Source organism: Cololabis saira, chromosome 12, assembly GCF_033807715.1.
Source record: "Cololabis saira isolate AMF1-May2022 chromosome 12, fColSai1.1, whole genome shotgun sequence".
Taxonomy (NCBI): Eukaryota; Metazoa; Chordata; class Actinopteri; order Beloniformes; family Belonidae; genus Cololabis; species Cololabis saira.
This window is the reverse complement of record NC_084598.1, coordinates 16,529,056-16,551,355: the sequence shown is the minus strand read 5'-3', so window position 1 is coordinate 16,551,355 and position 22,300 is coordinate 16,529,056. Positions and strand designations below refer to the sequence as shown.

At 40.5% G+C, this 22,300-nt stretch overlaps 1 protein-coding gene across 1 annotated transcript in view; it reads right to left on the bottom strand.

Moving 5' to 3' along the window:
* The window catches only part of lama5 (laminin, alpha 5), a 102,561-nt gene that overhangs the window by 16,148 nt on the left and 64,113 nt on the right, over positions 1 to 22,300 (bottom strand). The window contains exons 36-62 of the mRNA XM_061735735.1: positions 22,022 to 22,166; positions 21,792 to 21,932; positions 19,918 to 20,079; positions 17,488 to 17,595; positions 17,249 to 17,332; positions 16,614 to 16,844; positions 15,957 to 16,070; positions 15,726 to 15,856; positions 15,486 to 15,566; positions 14,106 to 14,320; positions 13,910 to 14,010; positions 13,328 to 13,511; positions 12,219 to 12,359; positions 11,947 to 12,098; positions 8,422 to 8,532; positions 7,898 to 8,009; positions 7,403 to 7,573; positions 6,156 to 6,352; positions 5,958 to 6,074; positions 5,170 to 5,324; positions 4,834 to 4,963; positions 4,251 to 4,353; positions 4,011 to 4,124; positions 2,673 to 2,849; positions 873 to 1,015; positions 491 to 670; positions 272 to 408 (exon numbers count right to left, since the gene is read on the bottom strand). Coding sequence (XP_061591719.1) covers positions 272 to 408; positions 491 to 670; positions 873 to 1,015; positions 2,673 to 2,849; positions 4,011 to 4,124; positions 4,251 to 4,353; positions 4,834 to 4,963; positions 5,170 to 5,324; positions 5,958 to 6,074; positions 6,156 to 6,352; positions 7,403 to 7,573; positions 7,898 to 8,009; positions 8,422 to 8,532; positions 11,947 to 12,098; positions 12,219 to 12,359; positions 13,328 to 13,511; positions 13,910 to 14,010; positions 14,106 to 14,320; positions 15,486 to 15,566; positions 15,726 to 15,856; positions 15,957 to 16,070; positions 16,614 to 16,844; positions 17,249 to 17,332; positions 17,488 to 17,595; positions 19,918 to 20,079; positions 21,792 to 21,932; positions 22,022 to 22,166 — 3,837 coding nt within the window. The remainder of the gene's footprint in view (positions 1 to 271; positions 409 to 490; positions 671 to 872; positions 1,016 to 2,672; positions 2,850 to 4,010; positions 4,125 to 4,250; positions 4,354 to 4,833; positions 4,964 to 5,169; positions 5,325 to 5,957; positions 6,075 to 6,155; positions 6,353 to 7,402; positions 7,574 to 7,897; positions 8,010 to 8,421; positions 8,533 to 11,946; positions 12,099 to 12,218; positions 12,360 to 13,327; positions 13,512 to 13,909; positions 14,011 to 14,105; positions 14,321 to 15,485; positions 15,567 to 15,725; positions 15,857 to 15,956; positions 16,071 to 16,613; positions 16,845 to 17,248; positions 17,333 to 17,487; positions 17,596 to 19,917; positions 20,080 to 21,791; positions 21,933 to 22,021; positions 22,167 to 22,300) is intronic.

Below are 22,300 nucleotides of genomic sequence, written 5' to 3'. Positions count from 1 at the left end.
ATTAAAATGTTAGAACATGAAAAAAACCTAAATAAATACAATAATTGTGATTACGGTAACATGAGTTTTAGATGATGAAAAATGTACATCAGAAACAAATGATTTAACAAAGCACAAAGATGAAATGATTGTTCATGGTTGTTTGTTTTTGTATGGCAGTGATGCGGCGACGTGGGGTGAAGCTTCAACACTCACAATCATTTTATTTCACAAGGAGATTATGTGTTCAACACATTGTGTTAGCAGACGTGAGGATGCACTCGTGCTTTACCTCTCTAGGACGACGCTGTTGAAGTTTCCATCAGACTTGACGTCTTCAGCCATCAGCACCTCAGCAGTTTTTCCTCCAATGTTAAAGTACCAGTGAAGTCTTTTCCCCTCCAGGGCCATGCCCAGGAACTCCTTGGACTGCAAAGTCAACGGAGATGTAAATGACTTGTGAAGTAACAATCAACAGCACAGAGACTGTAGGAGACAAGTTGACGCTTACATCCTTGCTCCCCAGGTAGAAGACAAACTGTTTGTTGGTGGCGTCCTGCCGCTTGGCTCGCGCTCCCTCTGGCAGCGTGATGTAGAATTTCAAGGAGGTGTAAGCAGCCAGGTCAGCCAGGTTAGATGGAGTACGGACTTCAACACCAGAATCTCCATTAAATTTCACTGGCACGCTCACCTGGATGTTGAAAGGTGGGGGGGGGGCGACGATGCAAGATTTTAGAGACTGCAAGGATTTCAATGTGAAAGTATATGCATTCTGATACAATTAGATTACACTGTGGCAATTATGTTCTCCTTTGGGTAAGTAAAGAACTTCACTGTATGAAAATTCAGTTTAAAGTAGATGTGACGTCTCAGATGAGTGTGTTTCTGTGCACCTTGCTGGCGGCGTTGCGCGCCTGCTGAATGAGCTGCCGGATGCGGCTGATGTTCTCAGAGATGTTCGGCATCTGTGTAGAGTGATTCTGGAGTTCATTCAGTTTCCTCATGAGAGCAGGAATAGTTTCACCCAGCTTGTTCACTACAGAAAAGGGGGATTAAAAAGAACACATTTTAAAAATTGATAGCAGGGTGCCATGTAGAAAACAAACAACAAAATAAAAATACAAAAGCAGTGAGTAAAGAAACAGTTACACCCTCACTGATTTCGCTGCCTGACAAATGTATTTGATGAACAGATCCACTGTTGTATATCAAACCTAACTCTAACCATTTTAAGGAGAGGAACACAGAAGAGCAGAGTAAAAAAATCTGGTCTGGTTGTGCATTTTACTGTTGTTGTTTTGTGTTTCTGCTTATTCCTCCTGTTGATTATGCATAGGCTTTACACAGGATGCCCTCCTTGATGCAACCCTGCAAGCATGGGGAGCTTTGGACCGTCAAAGCATGAGTACGTATGAGATAAAAGAAGAATGTGCTACACTGGAGAGTAATCCGCATATGCAGAGTTGATATCAGATCCCTGATGGTGCGCTAAACTTACGTAATTACATCTCAATGAAGTGAAGGCTAAAATGCAAGAGAAAAAAAGAAAATCGTCTCACTTTTAAAAGTATGCAAACTCTAAGACTGCAGTGACTCCAGAGTTTGCATACTTTACAAAGATGCTGTGATGGAAAAAAAGAAGTTGAGAAATGCTGAGCGAAAGGATGTAGACCCACTGTTTTCCCTTCAAAGCCAATATGCCGGGCTGAAAGAGCTGCCAGATAGACCTTGATGATTGAGGGTTTTTCCTTTCTCAATTAAGTATTGGAAAAAAGACAGGATCAACGAATGTAGCATTGAAAAGGCATGGCATGTGATTTTACACACCAACTCTCAAATGTCTCTCAATGTCAGTATGCTGTTTTCCAGATTTATCTGAAAACCCAGATTACCCAAGTGTTGCCCTGTTGCACTAAAGCCTCTGTGTGACGAGCCATATTATGGCAGGTGGAAGCTGCCACAAGCCAGTTGTTGATGTTTGCTCAGGCTACTGCTGCATCTGTGCATTTTGCAAGCACCCTTGGGCTTAGTTACGGGCCGCATGGCAGAGCCACACATTTGTAAGCTACCTAATGGAAAGCCAGTGTGAACTACTTTCGGTGTGGGGGTAGCTAGGTATATGAAAATAAGCCTCCTTCAGGTGGACTGATGTGAACCAGTCCCTTCCTTCGTGGGAGGGGAATTTCTTGTACCAAACCAGGAGAGTTTATTAAATTAATTTCTAATATGATAGATTGACAGTTGGTTCAGCCAATGGCTGGCTGTTATCACTTCCTCCTCCGTAATCGTCATGCTTCCGTGCCTATCGATGCAACTAGACGTTTGTACTGTTAACAGTGAAGTAATCAGCATACTAACCCAGCGCAGCTAAACACAGTGATCATTTCTGATATTCTACCGTAAACGTCAGCCAGCAGCTCTGCAGCTCTGCAGCTCTTCCTGCGCGGATCTGCTCAAGGAATGGTAATCACAGCTAGCTTCGATTGACATACAGTTCCCGTCGGCATTCCAGGTAAAATGGTAGCACGCAGTATGAGGAAAAAAAAGGCTTTGAAACCACTCAAGAAAAAACCTTTAGGTCACATGAGTGATACATTGTCCATTCTTTTCTACAGTCTACAGGGAATCATACGGAGTCGCTGCTGATAGCCATGTACGTGTTTAAGAAAAGTGATGCCATCAGAAGTTCTTACCAGTGTTGTTAGCCTCCATCAGGGTGGTTTTGATGTTGGTAGCGTTAGTATTTCTGTAGGTCCGCTTCCACTGGTTCAGCTGGTCTTCAATGGGACGCAAGGCACTGTCCACTTGAGTGGCAGTGTTCTTTGTAAGATTTGCAATTCTCTTTACTTCATCGATCTCCTGACTCACATCTGTTCATAACAAGAAAAGAAAGATGAAAATACAATCACAAAACATCATTATATGGCAACTGAATGCCACATGAAGAAATTCTACGATTGCTAGGACTTGTTTTTGTGATTATTTAACTTCGTCAATCCATTTTTTAAATAAAATTAAAGGCAATGCACAAATTGCAATTGTCAATAGCTTATCTTTTTTTTTTTTAAACATGTCTTTATTAGATTTTCACAAAATACCCGTCAATATCTGATTTTAAACCTCACATTAAACCCTTGTGTGACATAATACAGTGTATTAAATTGTATTCTTTGCTTGTGGTTTAACATGTAGTTGAAGGTTAGCTTGATCTCAACTGTAGTCTCACAACAACCATTAAAGGTTTATTTTCCTACATGTTTGCACAAACCTGATACAACACAACTCTTAATATCTTTAACACCTGGAAACATACATGTTAATATTGACCCTCAGTTAAGCTTATGTTGGGAGCTACCTCTTAATTTAAAACTGGCAGAAACACAAATTTAGAGGTGAATCATACACACAAATAATGGTGATGAAGATAATGCCTGATTGGAGTTTTCCTGCTGGGGGGAAACTGTCACAGTCGCAGGTACAGTGATATTAACTGTTTTAACTGTTGTTTTAATACGTGCTGCGTATCGTTCATTAAGCACTTTTGGGACATCAATCGAGACTATGTAGATTTTTTAAATGTTTTTCATAGATAACCGTGGCATAATAATAATATGTTTGCTATCTTCAGGTATTCAGGTATGCATTGCGATGCTTTGTCTGCTTTATAGTGGAGGAAATGTCGGACCTGGAAGGTAATACTGATGAACTGTGAAAGAAACAGCGTCAATGACCAACGAGATCCACAAGAACCCAAACAAAAGAAAAAGAGACCTCCTCCTACAGACGGTTGTTTAAAAGAAAGGAAAAAAAAGGAAGTACTGTGCTAAACCAGAACCAAGTTAGCACATGCTAATGGACCATGCAAATGACCCTAAATGTGATTATGATATAGATCCTGTACTTGATTGGGCCACACTTCTATTTTGCATATATCTTCTATTTGGTCCGTTTAATCCTGTACAGGTGCATGGGTTTAATTTATTTATATGTATATATAGTGTTAAAACCGTTAAAATGTTAGACAAGCTTACTTGTTGTATTCTTGAGGTTCCTCTGAATTTCTTCCAAATCCTTCATCACTTGAACTTGTTTGGCGCTGGCGTCGGCCAGCCGCCTGAGCAGGTCCTGCAGCTGGGGCCGCACCGCTGTGCAGCAGAAAAACAGGCTCAACACGGCATCGTTGAAAACATGGAACTGCTATAAGATTAATGTAGAGATCCTCTTTTTTTACATGACAGATTAAAAATACTGATATATAAAGGCATCCTTACTGTTGTTCAGATCATCTCTCAACCTTTCCACTTCGCCAATCAGCTCCTCGCTGTGGTCCTTCATAGCATTTGCTGCCTCAACAAAGTTTGGGCCTTCAATTTTCTTTAAAAAAAAGTTACACATAAAGTACAGATGTAATAATTGATTATAAATGCAATTCAATTCATAAATAGGATTAGTTAAAGGAGCATGAGGCTCCTTTTAAGAAATGAGACTCTCTAGCGCCACCATTCACCACGACGGCCGTCGGGGGTACTGCAACCAACAGTGAAGCCGGGAGAACGGGGAGAACGTGCATGCAGCGTCATGTGACGTCACATCCGCAGGACAGCGCGGGAAATTTGGGCCCGAATTGCAGCACATTTTGCAGCACACAGCCTGTTCAAGGCAACGGAGAGATACACTAGAGGGCTCATTCTTTTTGGTTTGGAACGCTTCATCTGACATTATTACTAGAAAACTTAAAACGTATACAAATTTTTTTCATAAATCCTGCCTCAAGCTCCTTTAATTAAAAACAAAAAGTTGTATTTACTTTATTTATTTATTTTACTAAAGGGCAACAGGATAACTGGCCTGTACCTGTTTATTGTTGTCTGCAACCTTCTCAGCCGCTTTGGCAGCCTCCTCTGCTTCTCTGATGTTGTTGATGATCTTGTTGTAAACTTGAGTTACATCCACAGTTCCATCCTTGTTGGTTTCACCAACCACCCTGCAGACACGTCGGCGCAGATCAGCCTTCTGTATCTTGTGTCAACCAACCTGAACTTCCATGTCGGCTGAGTCTTTGTTATGTTGCTTCCATGTCCAGTAGTCAGGCATTATGTCAGCCTTTGTTACCAGAAAAAAAAAAAAAAAAAAAAAACAGGCAAAAAATAATAATACTTAAATTATAGTTGTAGATATTTAATCCAATACCTTGACAAGTTCATGGCTAAAGCATTCAGTAGCTCAGCGTGTTTCTCTGCCTCCACCACCAGAGGGATTTTGGATGAGATCCCAGAAAGGTCCTGCACCCTCTTTGCCAAAGGCATCCTGGCCCCGTCCAGCTGGGCTGCCACGCGCTCGTACTCCTGACAAACACGCACGTTAGGGGTTAACACAAAACGGTCCAAATCTAGACAGTGAACGTCCATAAAACGGTGACTGAAAGTTGTTCAGTATTTCTACAGAAACAACTTCCTGAAAAAATGAATGATGAAAACCATGTTTTCTCTTATATTTGCTATCAGGGTTCCCTGTGTTCCCTTAATTCATATTCCAGGCTTTAAGAGACTAAAAATGATCCCTTTCGTGAATTATATACACAACAAACTACAGAGGTCTGTGATTTCAAGACTGCATGATGATAATATGAGAAACAAACTAAAATGAAACAAAGTCTTTGTTAACTAAACTGAGCATAACTTCACACATTTTCTTCTTCCAAATATTAAACTATGTAAAGGCAGTATAATACTTAAATAATGCGAGTTAATCATTCTCTTAATACAGTTGGATGCCATGAATGTTGTAAAAACTGTTAAAATGTCATTCAAATTTGATCATTAAAAGAAGTAAAGATAAATTAAGATTCTGGCACACAAAAAAATACAGTAGATGTGAGAACTAAAGATAACTTTCTTGCTAGATACCCTGCGAGTTACAGTAGTTTCAGTCATCGCTATGAGCTGTAAGTTCAGACGCATGGGTTCTTGTCGTCTCACCTCTTTGGAGTCGTGCAACATTGTCAGCACATTGTTGAGTTGAGCGACATCATCTTCAGCCACGTTCAGCTGCCTGATCACTTCCTTCTGCTTCAACAGCAGGTCATCAATCCTCCTCTGACGGGAGAAGGAAAGGAATTACACAACACATTCACTTTCAGCCTGGTGGCCGTGCAGATGTTTTTCCTCCCAGCTTACATTATAGTCCTCCAGCGTCCTCTCATTAACGCTGTTCAGCTCCACAGCCCTGGCAGTGTTGTTCTCCGCTCCGTTCAAGGCGTCTCGGAGGTCCATCATTTCAGACTGGAAGTTAGCCAGGTGCTGTCTGATCGCGTTTGATAAGTCCTTGTTTTCTTCTTGACGACCTGCCAACTCTTTGTTAACGCGCTCCAACACTGAGGGCAGAGATGTGGAGGGCGGTTAATCAGGGGATCACACCTTCAACTTCTTTCCGCTTTTTTGTTTCAACTCTTGCAGACAAGAAGAAAGTTGTGTTATGTTGCATTACTGTGGGTATGTTACGAAAGTTGATGGTGGCAGCTTTCTGCAGTGGCTCTTCGATAGTTACTGGCATTTTACATTTCTTTTTAGTTTTTCAACTTAATCTCTTCATTTATATCAGTGCTTTAAAAATGTTTTCCTTTTTTTTGAATCCCCGTTTGGGACAAGATGTTTACAAGCAGGAGCAGCTGATCGCAACATCAAGAAGCCGGATTATACCCAGACTGAGACCCCAAGTCCCCCACGAGTTAAAGAGGAGATGCTGTAAAATGGACGGGCGTGAAGCGCTGACAAAGACAAACGTGAAATACTGGAAAATGCAGGATTATATGTATTTACCGAGACGTGGCTGCAGGAGCATAACCCTGATTTCAGCATCTCTGCCCGGCTTTTAGATGATAAGGGCAGACAGACTTGAAGAGGAGCGGGGAAATCAAAGGCGATAGAATTGCAGTGCTCGTCAACACATGGTGTCATCCAGGAGATGCTGCAGTAAACCATCGTTTTGTTATCTGAGTTTCCGTCATTATTTACTTATTATTTATTATGTTCACCAGTGTTATTGTAGTGGGGCATTCAGCTGGTACAGAGGCTGCATGGGACATTATCATCGCTGCTGTTGCTAAACTGTTGTGTGCAGCTGCTACACTTAACCTCGGGTCAGGTCTAATGTAAACAGATCTAATGCGGGGTGGCGGGTCGGAAGTAGTTACATGATAGCAATATTTTCTTCATGATGAATGTCTCAGCTTTCTGAGTTTACTGCAGCTTATTTCTGGGTCCAGACGTCTTAACTCATACAGCTGGACTGTGCTTTGATGCAACATGAATATTTCCATCACTCTCAGACACTGCACACATTCTGCAACATCAAACATCTTGCTGCAAAAAAGTTTAGTGTTTGTGCTGTGGTCAGTGGACATGTGTCCTGTGAAAAACCTTACATTTCTCTGCTGCTGTCTTCTCCTTTTCAGCCAGTTTCTTCTGTCCCACACAGCTTCTAAATCTCATCTCCCTCAGCAGGGCCTCCACTTCTCTCATCTTCCCATCTCGGTCTTCAATGCCCTGGTCTGCATCAGTTTTATTTGAAGTTTGGTTTGCCGTTTTCAGGATGCCTGCGGAGAAATGCAAACACCATCAAACAAGTCCGACTGTACTGTTTTCATCAAATGATACATTAACATCTGTGTTAATGTATCATAGCAGAGGTTGAGATGACATGTTCTCCTCTTAAAGTGACACGCATTTTAAAATCTTTGTTTTGATATGAGAACTTTTTCTTTTAATGATACATTTCTCACAATCAGTTCCACCAGATTCTACTCTATATCATCTCCTTCTGAAAGATGTATACTTTTTTAGTAATAACTTAATTTTTTTGTGTTTCATACAGACAAAATAAAAAGAGCACTTGATTTTTATCGTCACTGACGTCCTACCGTTAATGTCCGTGGTGATGTTGGCGATGAAGGACAGCAGGTCCTCTGCCCTCTGGCGTGTGTCCAACGTGCCGTTATGGACGTCCCCGGCTCTCTCATTCGTTACTCCCGCCTGAACATGCAACAGCATGGAAGGAGATTATGTCGTTTTAAATCAGGGTTGTACTTAAAAGCTGGGTGGAAATTAGAATTGTTTTTCATTTTTTCCAACTAACGAGAACATAATGTTTTCCTTATTATACTATCTAAAATAAATTAAAAAGATTAAACTACATTAAAGAAGAAAATGTATTATATAAAGCAAATATATTCCGTAATCTGGTTATGATCTCATGATCTCACACCGACATATGTTTGCTACACCTTTGGTGAGAGCAGAACTTGTGTTTGAAATGTATTTCTCTTCTCCAGGAAACAGAACCACTGGCCCACTGAGATAGATGTACGTAGATTCTGGACCGGGTGCGTGAAATACCGACGTTAAATACAAGAAACAGTGAAACACAAGTGTGTGTGGTCCCCACCTTTTTCTGCAGTTCATCAATATCATAGCTGATATTCATAATCTCATCATCCAACATGTCAGCTCGTCTCCTACTGTCCTCTAGTGTGCTGTTGAAGGTGTCCATGGCAACCTAGGATCAGGACAAGATCAGGTTATTTACACAAGCCGCCTATGAGTATCAGAGTCCACTGAATCAAACCATAGTGTATTTGCTCATTACGCTTATTTTGTTTGCAAACATACAAATATTGATATGGACTCCAGTGTAGATCAGAATAAATGCAAGAAGCAAAAAGACAGGATTTCATTTTGTTCTGGATGAACTCTATCTTAGTTATGGTGACTGGACCAGTGCCAAGGGTACACAAAACCGCTCCTCAATTCCAACATGTTGTTGCTGAGCTTGTTGTCAGAGACACACTTTATACCCTCCCTCATTTATGCATTTGTCTAGAGGCAAGTTTTTCAATACCTTTCTGCAGAATGCTCTCAGCGTACTGTAGGTGTTGGCCTAATTTATTCCCATATTAACTAAAATAATATCCTATTAAAAACTATTGTAACGCAAAAAAGATATGTGGAGCAAATCCCAATCACCAAACTTCTACTTAAACAGACTGAGTATACTGAGTATATGTGGTCTTAAGGTTGTACTTCTGTCAAATCATCAAGTTTTAACATACACCCCTCGTCTTAGGCAGAACTATTTCTTGTTGTTTTATCAAATTATTCATGGCACCTATATTCTGCCGTCTCCGCAAGATACAATCATAAAATACAACGTATAAGATACCAGGACAATGATCTCTTAATAGAGTAAACATCTTTATGGGACAGTCTCCTTAAAATGGCTTAAGTCTGTGCTTTGTTCTGTGGGAAGTCACACTTCTTTAATTTGTGTTTATGTTTGTTGTAATGAAGGTTTGTGGAGGGATTAGCCAAATGCAAGTGGGGTGGCAGAGAACAAGTGCACCAAATATAAAGTCCTTTATCTAACACAAAAAGCACTGCACAGGCAGGAAAAGCAGAACGGACACGATAACCAATGACTATACGAAAGAGGAGCAGACAGCTCAGAGTAACACGAGATAGCACACGTAGTAAAGAAGATACTGAGAGAACGATGAGACAGGTGTGAACAATCAGGGCTGAAGGGACCAAGGGACATCGAACAGAACTAAACCCACAAAGGAGCAGACTTTCAAACTAAAACAGGTAAAGCAATGAGGTAAAAAAAGACAAATAAATACCAAAAAAACAGACATAATTAGGTAAAATGTGAGCTGTGTTTAGGATGATTCCCTGCTCCAACAGGACCAGGGGCCTCATGTACAAAAAGCCCAGCACACAAAATCAACTTTCCTACTATTTTTTGTGATTTTTGCGTACCACCACACAAATTTCAAAATGTGCGTGCCGCCATGCAAATTCTGTCAGTTGACAATATCCAACTATAAAATAGTGAAACTCGCTTTTGTACACCAAAATATGTTCCCTTCGATCTACTTACGTCAAGAGGGATTTGAAAAAGGAAATATTTTCTCACGGATTTGAACAACCAAAGAAAACCACATTTATCCCAAGTTTCCCACAGAAATGCCTTCAAGTGATTGGCACAGTCTCGATCCAGAGTAAACTGATACGTTTTCTCTGTTTGTGTTACGTGAAGATGTTGACACACATCAGTGATCGGCTGTGAGGAACACAGACGTCCATCAAATGAAATGAAATTAACTCTCATTCTCACTGAGAAGAAAACAATGTTGTTGATCATGTTAACTAAAGCCGGGCATACACTGTGCGATTGTCGGCTCTTTTTGAACTGATTTTCCACTTGTGCGACTATTTTTTGGATCGGGCCAGATTTCGACCCAATCGTTGGTCGTGCTTCGTGCAGTGTACGTGGGGTAACGACGAGAGATTAACACCTCACGACGAGATCCCGTTCACGAATCGTGTGCTCGCAAGGAAATCAAACGTGTTTGAAATCCTGGTCTCTCCTCGTGAAGGAATCGTACAGTTGAAGCAGCTACGACCCGATTTGCCTCATCCTTTCGTAGAGAGCATGCGCAATCTCTGATGTCACGTCAAAAACTATTATTTGTAGTTTAAAGTGTTGCAAATTCACATTACAAATCATGTTTTAATAGCAGAAAAAAAGACTGCATTTCCCACGTCTGCCCAGCCAATTCCTTGTCCAATCATTAGGCTTCTAGGAATTTTTTTTCATTTGAATCTCTAAATGAGGACTTTGCATTTCAGATGGATTTCTAAGCCTCCTATAATTTCATGCAATTGTTTTGTTTTGTCATAAATAAAGGAGCTTATGGTTAATATTTTGGTTCCTTATTTATAACATCAAACTGGCTACTATGGACTGAAATGCTTGTGCTCAATATAATATTCAAATAAGGAAATTTTGGTGGAAAGTAGTGCTTTGTCATTATAGCGCGTTTTATTAAAAGTAGGTCAAATGAACTTGCATTCAAAATAATATTTCTTTATCTGAATATTATATTTAACATTCACAAGGACTAAATCTGGAGACAATTAATGCATAATTCATATGTAAACTAGACATATATATTCTCCTGCTCATCCCTGTGCACAAATGTATTATATATACATAAATCTTCGTCTTTGAGTGCAAAATACATTTTGAAAACCCCCAAATTTTCCGCGTGCGGCCTTCTCCATACAGTCTTTTTGCAGATGGCGTGCAGTTTAAGATGGGGCTGAATCAAACGATTTAAAATATCGCACAGTGTATGCCCAGCTTTAGAACAAGTCACATTAGATTAGTTCTAAAATTACAACGTCAGACAATAATATGCTTTTCTTGTCAATGCGTGCACAATTGAATAACTGAGAAAGCTTTGGCACAACTAGAGGACATTAAAGCATTTGGAGGGAGCGAGTCTTCAGGGACCACACCGATCTGCTGGTTCTGGGGTGAAGACTGGACCATCAGCTGGTTTAGGTACCAAGAGGATCTTCTGGATCTCTGCCCTGAACTGGACCGGCTGCTCCCGTTCAGACCAACATGATGCTTTCAGCTGGAGCTGCTACAGGTCGGACATCGCTCAGACATTACTGAGCAGCGCCATGACGACCGTATGAGACGACTAATCGAGATGAAACCCAGATATTTAAAATATCACATAACTGTGTCTGAACAAACATTAAAATGCAATTTGCAGCAAAGAACTGGTTCCCTAATGCAGTCTTTTTAAAATAAAACAAACATGCCACTGAAATTTAGGTTAATACAACTTTATGTGACTATATAAGTATGTGAATACTATTTTTAAATTAGTGTACACTTTGGGAGTCTTATATCAAGTTGCCTGCAGGTTTCCAGAAAGGGTTTCTCCAGTGATGGAGGCTGGTCTCTCCACGCAGCTGAATTTTTGTTGTGTGATGGCAAGAATTCTGCACAAGGATTGAATCCAAGCAATTTCTGAACATGAGGCCCCATGACTGCAGTACTTCATAACTCAGAATGTACTATTACTCTGATTTGTTTTTGTGTGCATGAACTCACAGCAACGACCGCGACAGAATTGTTGAGCTCTTGCAGCTGAGACCAGGCCATCGAGCTGGCGTTGACATCTCTGAGCCGACTCGCTACTGAGCTTAAATTGTTGTCCATTTTATCCAGATCCTCCAACAGGACAATGACACAGCTGTCACAGGCTGCAGGTGGAAACAGATACACAGATACACACACACACACACACACACACACACACACTTTAATGCCAACACCAGTAATAATGAGGATGAGGATGATAATAATACTGTAATAATACATACGTTCACAATGCATGCCATGCTCGTCCTCCACTGGGGTGTGGTATCTTTGTGAGCAGGTGTCACATTGTTTTCCCGTCCTCCCATCAGGACAGCGGCACTCTCCTGTCCGGGGGTCACAGCGACCTCCTCTACAATTACACTCTGGGGGGGGGGACAAAAGATCTGGACACTCAATATTCAACAAGTAAATGGCATCAAGCAGCATCAATTTCAGATTTCTGTCAAATGAATAAGTCAATCCTCACGTTATCCACACATGAAGGGAAAGTTACTATTGGTGCTAAAGGCTGGTTTTACCCCTAGTTTCTCCTTTGTTGAAGGTTGGGAGATGAACCGGCTGGATCATGAACTAAAACCACTTCCTATCGTCACATTAAAGAAAATATACATTGCCAGCCCCAAAAATAGTCACCACTTGAATTTAACTAAACAAACAGGTAAACACCACCCACTGCAATGATTATTGTGTTTCTTCTGTCCTTGCCAGAAAACATACCCTGCAGTTACTCTATCTCAGAAGGATGAAACCATTTTTTTGCTCCAAGCAAATGAAACAACGAAGGCATTTACTGGAACTACTAAAACTGGGCAAAGAACTGTTAAAGTATTATTAAAACCTTGGACAGATATGAGCATCATCTTTGAGGGAAAATTGCAGTTCGAACAAAATAAAAAAAATGATCTGAAATGATCATTTAAATTCTAATGAGAGCATTTCCACACCGGAAATGGGCCTCTTTTATGAGATGTGAGCAGAACAAATTTGTGTGTAAACTGTGATAAAAAAAAACAAAACAACTATGAACCTGCAGTCTGACTAAAATGCAGAGATGACACAAATCTACGATAGGCATTCTTAGCAAAACTGTAAAAAAAAAAATAACAAGAACTGAATGTTGAAAAAAAAGACAGCATATAAATAAGTGTGCCTAAAAATGTAATGTTTTGTTACTGTAACTGTACTGTTACTAACACCCAACATCTTACAAAATCAGTTAAGCGATAAATTAAAGAAATAAGTTTTTATTATTCAGTTATGTCAAACATAGGCAGAGAGCAAATAGCAATATGAGACTTGAATCTGTTGAACGTTTGTCCTGAACACTCACTCTTGCATCCATCAGGGCCATAGTTCCAGTATCCAGGAGCACACTGGCGACAGCTCGGCCCGTTGACCCCGGGCTGACACGCACACTGACCACTCTGAGGATCGCACGGCTGCACGAGGGCGGCTGACGCCTCACAGTCACACTGGTGGCAGCCAGAGCACGCATCAAAGCCAAATGACCCGTCCTGAGGAAGGAGACACTATTAGCACTGATTACAAGTTACATTTGGATGAGAAAGGTGTGACACTGAAAGCACCAATTTGAAAAAAAAGGTCATATTTTTAATCTGATTATTTTGAACAAAATAATCTTTAATAAACCAGTCTGCAAATTACTCCCAATGTTTACATAGTCTCCCAGTGCTGGTCGAATGGAACCACTTACTGTAGAATTATTCAAGTGTTTAAAATCATTTTTGTGATCAGCGACAAAAATTCTAGCTTCTTGTTATGATTTCATGATAAAAATGTATTTCTTATATATGTACAATAAACTACAATTAGTTATATATATCGTGATCCACACTGAATATTGTACAGGAGAAAGTGAAAGGTTTAGAAGTGCTAACAGGCTGGTTCTTACCACGCAGCGGTCGCAGTGCTGCCCCATCACTCCTCCTTTACAGCGACACTCTCCCGTGTGAGGATCGCATGAATCCGTTCCACATTTAGAACAGACACATTCTGTGTTACAGACACAAAACACACACAAGCCATTAAACTTTCAGACAACTTACTCCATCATCCTGTATTTTTGATTGTTTTCCTTTACTACATACTGGTGCAGTTCTTGGCCCTGATGGCGTCTCCGTAGAAGCCAGGAGCACACACGTCACAGTGAGCTCCTGCAGTGTTGTGCATGCAGCTCAGACACTCTCCAGTCAGAGGGTGACAGTCAGTAAACAGCATGTTTGGATCTGTGTTGTCGTGGCAACTGCATGGTTGACATCTACTCCCAAGAACCATGGGGTTGCCGTAGAAACCTGGGGAGCATCTTGGTGAGAGAGCCACAATTAAAATCAAGCATCTGCAAAAGGGCGAACTGATTTGCGATTTAATCTACAACTATATTAACCGAACTGGATATAACTGAAGAAAAGGGGATTGTTTTTTATTGTTATTTAGTGTGATAAATAAATAACATCTATTATATCCTGTTGCTATTACAGTGTTTGAAAAAGTGCTAATGTGATGATTTTATATCAGATCTCCAGATAAGCACCAAGTCTGGCTTGTGACTGAATTACCATTATTAACAAGCACTTTAAGGGACAATTTATTTGACCAAAACTCAGAAAACATACAGAGCAGTGTTAACCAGACTTAAACTACTCTGTGCTCCAGTTGTGGGACAACCTGGAACTGATATTGCTGAGTCTAAAATTAAAGCTAAATTGAATTTGACACCAAATCAAAGTGTCAGTCCTGAGGAGCTTGAACAGAACCACCTGGCCGCAACACCAAGGTGTGGCTATCGCTAAGCATCAGATCAAAAAAATTAGACTTAATTTATATATATATATATATATATATATATATATATATATATATATATATATATATATATATATATATATATCGGGGGATATATCGGGGGATCCCGCGGCCCCCAACTGGGCCGCGGAGGAAAGCCCGGCCGGCTGAGTTTTGTTTAAAATTGAATTTCTGTTGCAAATAAAACCTATTTTCCAATTCATTGCATTTTTAGCCTAGTTATTTTTGTGGTAGAAGTATTGGATCTGTACTCGTTATCGGCGAGTACACAAATTAAAGTACCGGTACTTGTACTCGGTGTGAAAAAAAAAAATGGTATCGGGGCATCCCCAATATACATACACACACACACATATACACACACACATATATATATATATATATATATATATATATATATATATATATATATATATATATATATATATATATATATATATATACTTTCTATATTTTACAGGCCCTGGTACATTGTCTTAAACATAGTGTGTCAGTCACACCCCCTTTAACACCAGTCCATCACAGATCTAAAACTAATCGACAGCAACTAACAACTTGACCTGGCAAAGGCCACTTATTACATCTAGCTGTTAAAATTAAATGTATTTCTTAATTTGAATTTCTGTGCTTGGTCAGAACATTTCAGTGTTGCAGAGGCTGCTTACCTTTCACACTTTGGTCCAGCATAACCCGGCATACAGAGACACTGCATGCTGTTGGTTTTCTCCACACAACCTTCTGCAAAACTACACAGAAAGAAAGACAATTTACATAATGTGTTTCTGTACAAGGGAAGAATCCATGGAAAAGATAATAACAAAAAAATGTTTTTCATGACAAAGATGTTAGAACACAAAATAGCTCAGCGTCAATGACAAAAGGCATAAAAGCAAGTCTATACTTACTTGTTGGATGCGACCCTTAGCGGGCAGGGACAACTGAAGCAGGACACAGCTTGTCCATCGAGGCTGTTGTTACCCAGGAAACCCCCCTTGCACTTCTCACAGTAGTTGCCAGCAGTGTTGTGCAGACAGTTCTGAGAAATAGAAACACAAATCTGCCCAGTAAACTATAGGTCCAAGGATAAGTGATCATGACTTTGATAGGATTGTATGTTTCTTGTCAAGCATCCTCACCACACAGGCTCCAGAACCGTCCTGACACTGGTCAGAGTGTCCGTTACAGTTACAGGGAACACATTTCCCCAGAAACAGGCCAATAGTATCCCGGTAGTATCCTGGAGCACATTTCTGGAGGCAGAGATTTCAGAATGTAGGATGTGCCAGCAAGCTTGTACAAATTCTTAGTTAGATTTTTAATTATCGTTAACTTGATTGTTTTGTTGGCTTAACCAAAAATCGGGGTTTCTTTTCTGTTTTCATCTGTTTGCATGTAAACCTTGTACAACCATTTAACAGAATGCTCATATCCTAAAATACTGTGTGAAGAGTTGTACAGTAAACACTCATACATGTATTTATCAAAAACTCTCCCCAAGAATGATGGCAGAGTAAACAATGTATCAACAAATCTAATCTAATCTGTCTGTAATTAAAAATCTATGTAATCAGAGAATTTTGAAAGATGTTAATGTCGAGGAAGACACAATATTCTATCTTTGGTGACTAAGAAATACTTAAAAAAATTAATACTCCAACTTCTATTGATCAAAAACCCCAAATCTCCTGAAAAAAACCCAAACTATAGTATAAATGGAACCAGAACCTCAATTAGGAGATTGCATCTGATCTGCAAGCACAAGCAAAGCCTAGAAGCCCGATATGGTCCCTTACCTGACACGAGTCTCCCACGTAGTTGGCAGGACACATGCAGATTTCCACATTGTTGGCATGGCGACCAGTAGGCAGGCTCTCGGCCCCCTCCAGAACCGCACTGCGCAGCGACACGGAGTGGGCCGACAGAGAGTGCAGGGCCCGGATCTGCAGAGAGTCCAGACTAACCAGAACCATCATCAGCTCCTCCCGAGACACGGAGTTACCCGTTTGGATGTGATGGAAACTTCCCTGTGAGGCGGAGGAGGAAGAGGGTTGGTGGTACCCAGCGCTCCAGTTATTATAGCTTTTTTTACTCATTTTAATTTATTTTCTCCACTTGTGATATTCACTGTACTAGTGGTCGTAGTAACTAACATCCATGAGCTGATAACCAGCATAATGAGATATAAAAAGCTCTCAGTATGTTTTTGAAGTCCCTGTTTGATCTGATTTAATCAGATTTGAATGTGAAAACACATTTTAAGCACAGTTACTTCCTTTACGTTTGATCTGTTATCTCATCTGGAATGTGTCTTTTGTGAAAAGATTCATTCTTGCTGCTCCATGTACAACATGTTTATACAAGTTTGTGCCACTTTGGAAGTTAAAAAGTAGCTTCACACATACAGGTACTTTGATAAATGTTACCTTACTTCAACTATGTGAACAATTCCAAGGTGAGGCTCTTCAGGTGACGAGTACTCTCTCTCCATGAACACCAGGGTCATCTTGTTTCCCTTCAGTGCAAAAACACAGGAAACACTGTTAAGATGTTTGTTAGTTATGTACTACTTTAGCAAGTCTCTACCTTAATAGAGAAGGTTCAAACTTTCAGTTATGCCGGGTAGTTTGTGTATTAGGGATGTGAATATCTTTTGTGTGTATTTTGCACCTTCAGAATGATGTCAGGCCTGGGAGCTTCTGAAGGCAGAGCCAACGAATCCCCTCTCATAGTCTGGGTGTGAAGCCGGTACCTCAGATAACCCCCATAGGATGAGACCTGAAGGACCAGGGATAGATAAGAAGTTGAAAAACAAGAGAAACGGAACACAAATAAGAAATCAAGAACAGAAATAAGGCAAAAAAAATTGTGGATAATGAATGGAAAAGGTAAGGATAAAAAAACTTTTAAACTCAACCTGCTGGTTTTACATACAAACAACGGAGGATTATATTCTGACATCCAGTTTAAGAGAATAAAAAGCTATAGCTCATGTTTCACTCATCAAAGATTAAATACGTGTACACACAGGTATTGTTAAGTTAACATCTGAAGCTGATATGGAGCGTAACAGCATTCAGTCTGGGATTTAGATCTGAGTGTCAGAGACAGCCGTTTCCTCAAACACCCAGACTAAACTGATCTGTATCAAAACACGTCTATGATGTGCATGTCTGTGCATGAGCCCAATAATGATCAGGTGCCAGTGTGGTGCAATGTACTTGTATTCATGTTCTAGTGGTGTCTCAGTATTATTTTCCATCATCTCACATTTTAACAAATGTAACTACAATACATTGGACCTCAAGCACATTCTTTATCAAGAAAATTAGATTATAGGAAGATGAAGCTATAACATATAAAAAAGATGAATGCTTTCCCTCCTAGGTTTGCTGACCATGTTTTCAACAAAGTTGAGAAGTTTGCATTTGTTCTTCCACCATCTGGCATTCTCAATAGGCCAGGGATCTACCTGAAAATCTTCTGCTTTCACCGTTATTTCTCTAATTCCTATATTTCTTATTTCTCACAATTCAGTAGTTCTAATATACTGTATATCTAGATAAAATATGACTGATGGACACAGCTTAACACTAGGGCTGCAACTAACGACTATTTTAATAGTCGACTAGTCACCGACTATTGAAACGATTAGTCGACTAATCGGATAATTAGTAATTTTTTTTTAAATTTAGTATGAGGTTGTATTACAGAACTACTGAAAATAATGCATGGCCACGCATTAATAACTCGTGGCCACGAGATAATTAATGCGTGGCCACGCATTATTTTACCCGTGGATGGCATTATAACCTACTGTCTGGACTTCGTGGATGCAACTTCCTTGGTGGGATGGTTATTCATCATTAATAACGGTAATTATAGTCTATTTATATTAAAGAGCAAGAGTATTGTCATGTCATGATACATAATGCGTGGCCACGAGATAATCAATGCGTGGCCACGCATTAATAACTCGTGGCCACGAGTTAATGCGTGGCCACGAGTTATTAATGCGTGGCCACGCATTACTTAATTTTTTTCAAATGTCACCAGAGGGGCTCCGTACTAGAGCCCTGCTATAGCGGGGCTGTTTTCTTCATCCTGCTCTCGCTGGATTTCTGACCATTACCGCCTGCAACGTGTGTTACACTCCCGCCCCTCCCGCAAAACTCTGAGGATTCATGCCCACACGGCGCACAATAAAGATGCATTGTTTTAGTGTCTTCTCTCGTCCCGCAAGAGAAAAGTCCAGACAAATCTATCTGATTTAATGTTAACATGATCATTGTGGAGTTTGATGGATAATTGACAGTTCATAGGCACCTGACTGAAAAATGCAAATCCATCATTGTCATCAGCGCACAAGCCTTTTTTTTCCCTTTGCGCTGCATCAATTATGTGACTGAGGTTATAGCAACGAGAGTAGCTGTGAGTGGCTCAAATAATACTAATAAATAACATAAAATAAACAACGTTTAGAATGAAACAAATTAATTTAACAAATGAATCGCTTGGCCATTACATTGCTGTGGAGGGAGAGAATGTTTCTGACCGACTGCGGTCCCGTGCGTCTCTTCCAAGATGCGCCACAGACACTAAACGCAGTTTCTCCAAATATCTGACTTAATTTAATACTTTGTCAGGCATAACGTTAAAGCTTTCTTTTAAAGCCAAAATACGCTTAATCTTACCAAGGCGAGTCTGTTTCGTTCAGCACTCCGACGTGCTTTCTCTTCAAATGCATTACCGGCGTGCTCCCGTGATAAGCAACGTTGGCTTTGCAAACCTTGCAAGTATCTTTTTATTCACCGTATCGAAGCTAAAATGCTCCCAAACTTTTGAAGTTTTATTACCCGCAGCTGCACTGAGACGCAGTCGTGCATGCGCGACTCGACAGAGATTGTATTTAAGTGAGACGCCTCACTCCCTTGGAGAAACACGTCTGGCGACAATTGTCGACAATGGAATTCATCGTTGACAATTTTGATTATCGATTTTTGTCGACAACGTCGACGAATCGTTGCAGCCCTACTTAACACAAGGTGATAATCATCCGCTCTCTCCCAGCGCTTCTGCCGAGCGTCTTCTGTCTCTTACTTTGTCTCCCAGGTAAGTCTTGGGAGCGTTCCAGTGGAGATCCTGGTAGACGTCCGGCACATCGCTGAGGTCGGCCTCCACAAGGTCCTGACCCGGATACACCGTGACTGGCACTTCCTGTCTGTCTGCTCCGAGGAGCACCCAACCTTCCATGTCCATGATCTACAAAGCAAAAGAATTGGCAGCTGTAAAATAATACATCACATCAGTGGAAAAGATGAAGACTGACCAGAGAAGAGGAAAGCAAAGTTTTAACATGAGCCAAGACAACTGTCATGATAATATTTCACCAAAAACAATGACAACTGTGTCCATATCTATAAGTAACATCTTAATGTGACAAACATAAGATAATATCAACTTGACACTTGTGAAATACAATCATACTGAAACATTTTCTTAATTGTCTTTCCTTTTATGTCGCTCCACAGCGGATCGTCTGTTTTTATCTTACCCCGTCCTCTGCATTCTCTCCCGTCACACCAACCACCAGCATATCTTCATCCAATACATCTAAAGATGTTTTCTATGGTCTTCCCTTTGTCTCCTGCGCTGCAGGTCCATCTCCAGCAACCTTCTACCAATGTATTCACTACTCCTTCTGCAGCCCAGACCATCTCAGTAACCCTGACTGCAAACAGGAAGCCCCTTGATGCAGCTGCAACTAAACCCCCCTACTGCTACTGCCCTCCTTACTGTTGTCATGCTGCCCATATACATATCCTGTACCACTAACAAACCTTTCTGCCACTCCAAACTTCCTCATAAAATACCACAATTCATCCCTCTGCACTGCCATACACCTTTCCTAAAATCTACAAAGACACAGCGCAGCTCTTCCTGACCGTCCCTGTACTTCTCCATCAGCAAAAACTCAAACACAAAGACGACTGAGCAACTCTAATCATTTGTACCAAAGCACCATTACATGCAAGACCATTGTTTCGATACATTGTGGATTTCTGAAGATGAAATAAAACCGCAGAAAAACAATTTCAGGACCAAACATAACAATCAGTCTGTTGCAGACCCTCTAGTGAATGTGAACAACGTCTGGATCACAGAGAGTCTCTTACCCTCCATGGAGCGGTGCTGTTTTGTTGAGATGTTTGCGTTGTTTTTAACTTTTAGCTTACTAACTTTCTTCATACATTAATAATTATATGCAAGAGTGCACACAAGCCAGTACTCGAGGGCTAGTCTACTGCATGTTTTAGATGTTTCCCTGTCTTCAACACACCTGATTCTAATCACTGGTCGTCATCAACATGTCATCAAGGTTTACACAACTCTGTTGGTGACACAGCCTTGTCTATCAGGGTTGTGTTGAGGCAGGGAAACATCTAAAACGTGCAGTAGACTCGCCCTTCAGTACCAGCTTGTGTGCACCCCTGATTATATGCAAACTTTTCATAAGATATTTTCATTTTAAGCAATTTGTACAAAATATTAAATGAAGTATCATAAATAGCAGAGCCGTGCAAGTAAATTAATTTTAAACAGGATTTTAATTTGGTTTCCAGCAATACAAAAAAAAGCTATGAAATAAAGGAGAACAATTCTGTCATGTTTTATGAATGAAATGGGCCTTTGGACAGGTTCCACCTGGCCATAGGTGAGTGATTCCTTCCTCCCCTTTTGTGTATAAAAAAACCTTCCCCTGGAATCTTTTAATATTTTTATATCAATTTCAATAAATGCAACATGGTTAAAAAGTTTCAGGACAACCTTTTTACAGTGATGCTGACCAAAATGATCATCATCATGTTTGTCCATTCTTTGTCTTCTTTTTCTTCAACCAACAGTAGTTCAGTTTCTGACATCAGCAGTACTTTTGCATTACGTATAAAACCTAAAATAATGAACCTGCGTACCTCTGTGCGTCTTTTGTCAGAGCTGTGACACTGGACTGTGGCTCCAAAGCAGAAGCAGCTGGTGCATCCTTTTGGGTTGGTTGGGTCCAAGTGAAAGGTACCAATTCTGCACTGATCACATCGAGCACCCTGGATGTTCTCCTGCAGGGGAAGTGCACGCACAGTCCATTAAGACAGAGTGGAGTGTTAAGAAGGACTTCTGTGTGAGAGTTTGCACGTGTAGTCCCAACCTTGCATAGGCACTGTCCTGTAAAGGAGTCACACACTTCCTCCTCAGTTCCTGCTTCGTTGCAGTTGCAGGGCCTGCAGTCAGGGTACCCGTAGAAGCCGGAGGCACAGCGGTCACACTGGCGGCCTACAATGTTGTTCTTACATCTGGAGGAATGATGAGACCGTGCAAATCGTCAAAAATCTCTCCAAGCTTAAAGCTGGACATCACTTACAAATATTTCTTCTTCTTGTTACCATCATTGTTACTACTAAAAGTGATCAAAGCTGCAGAACCCTAT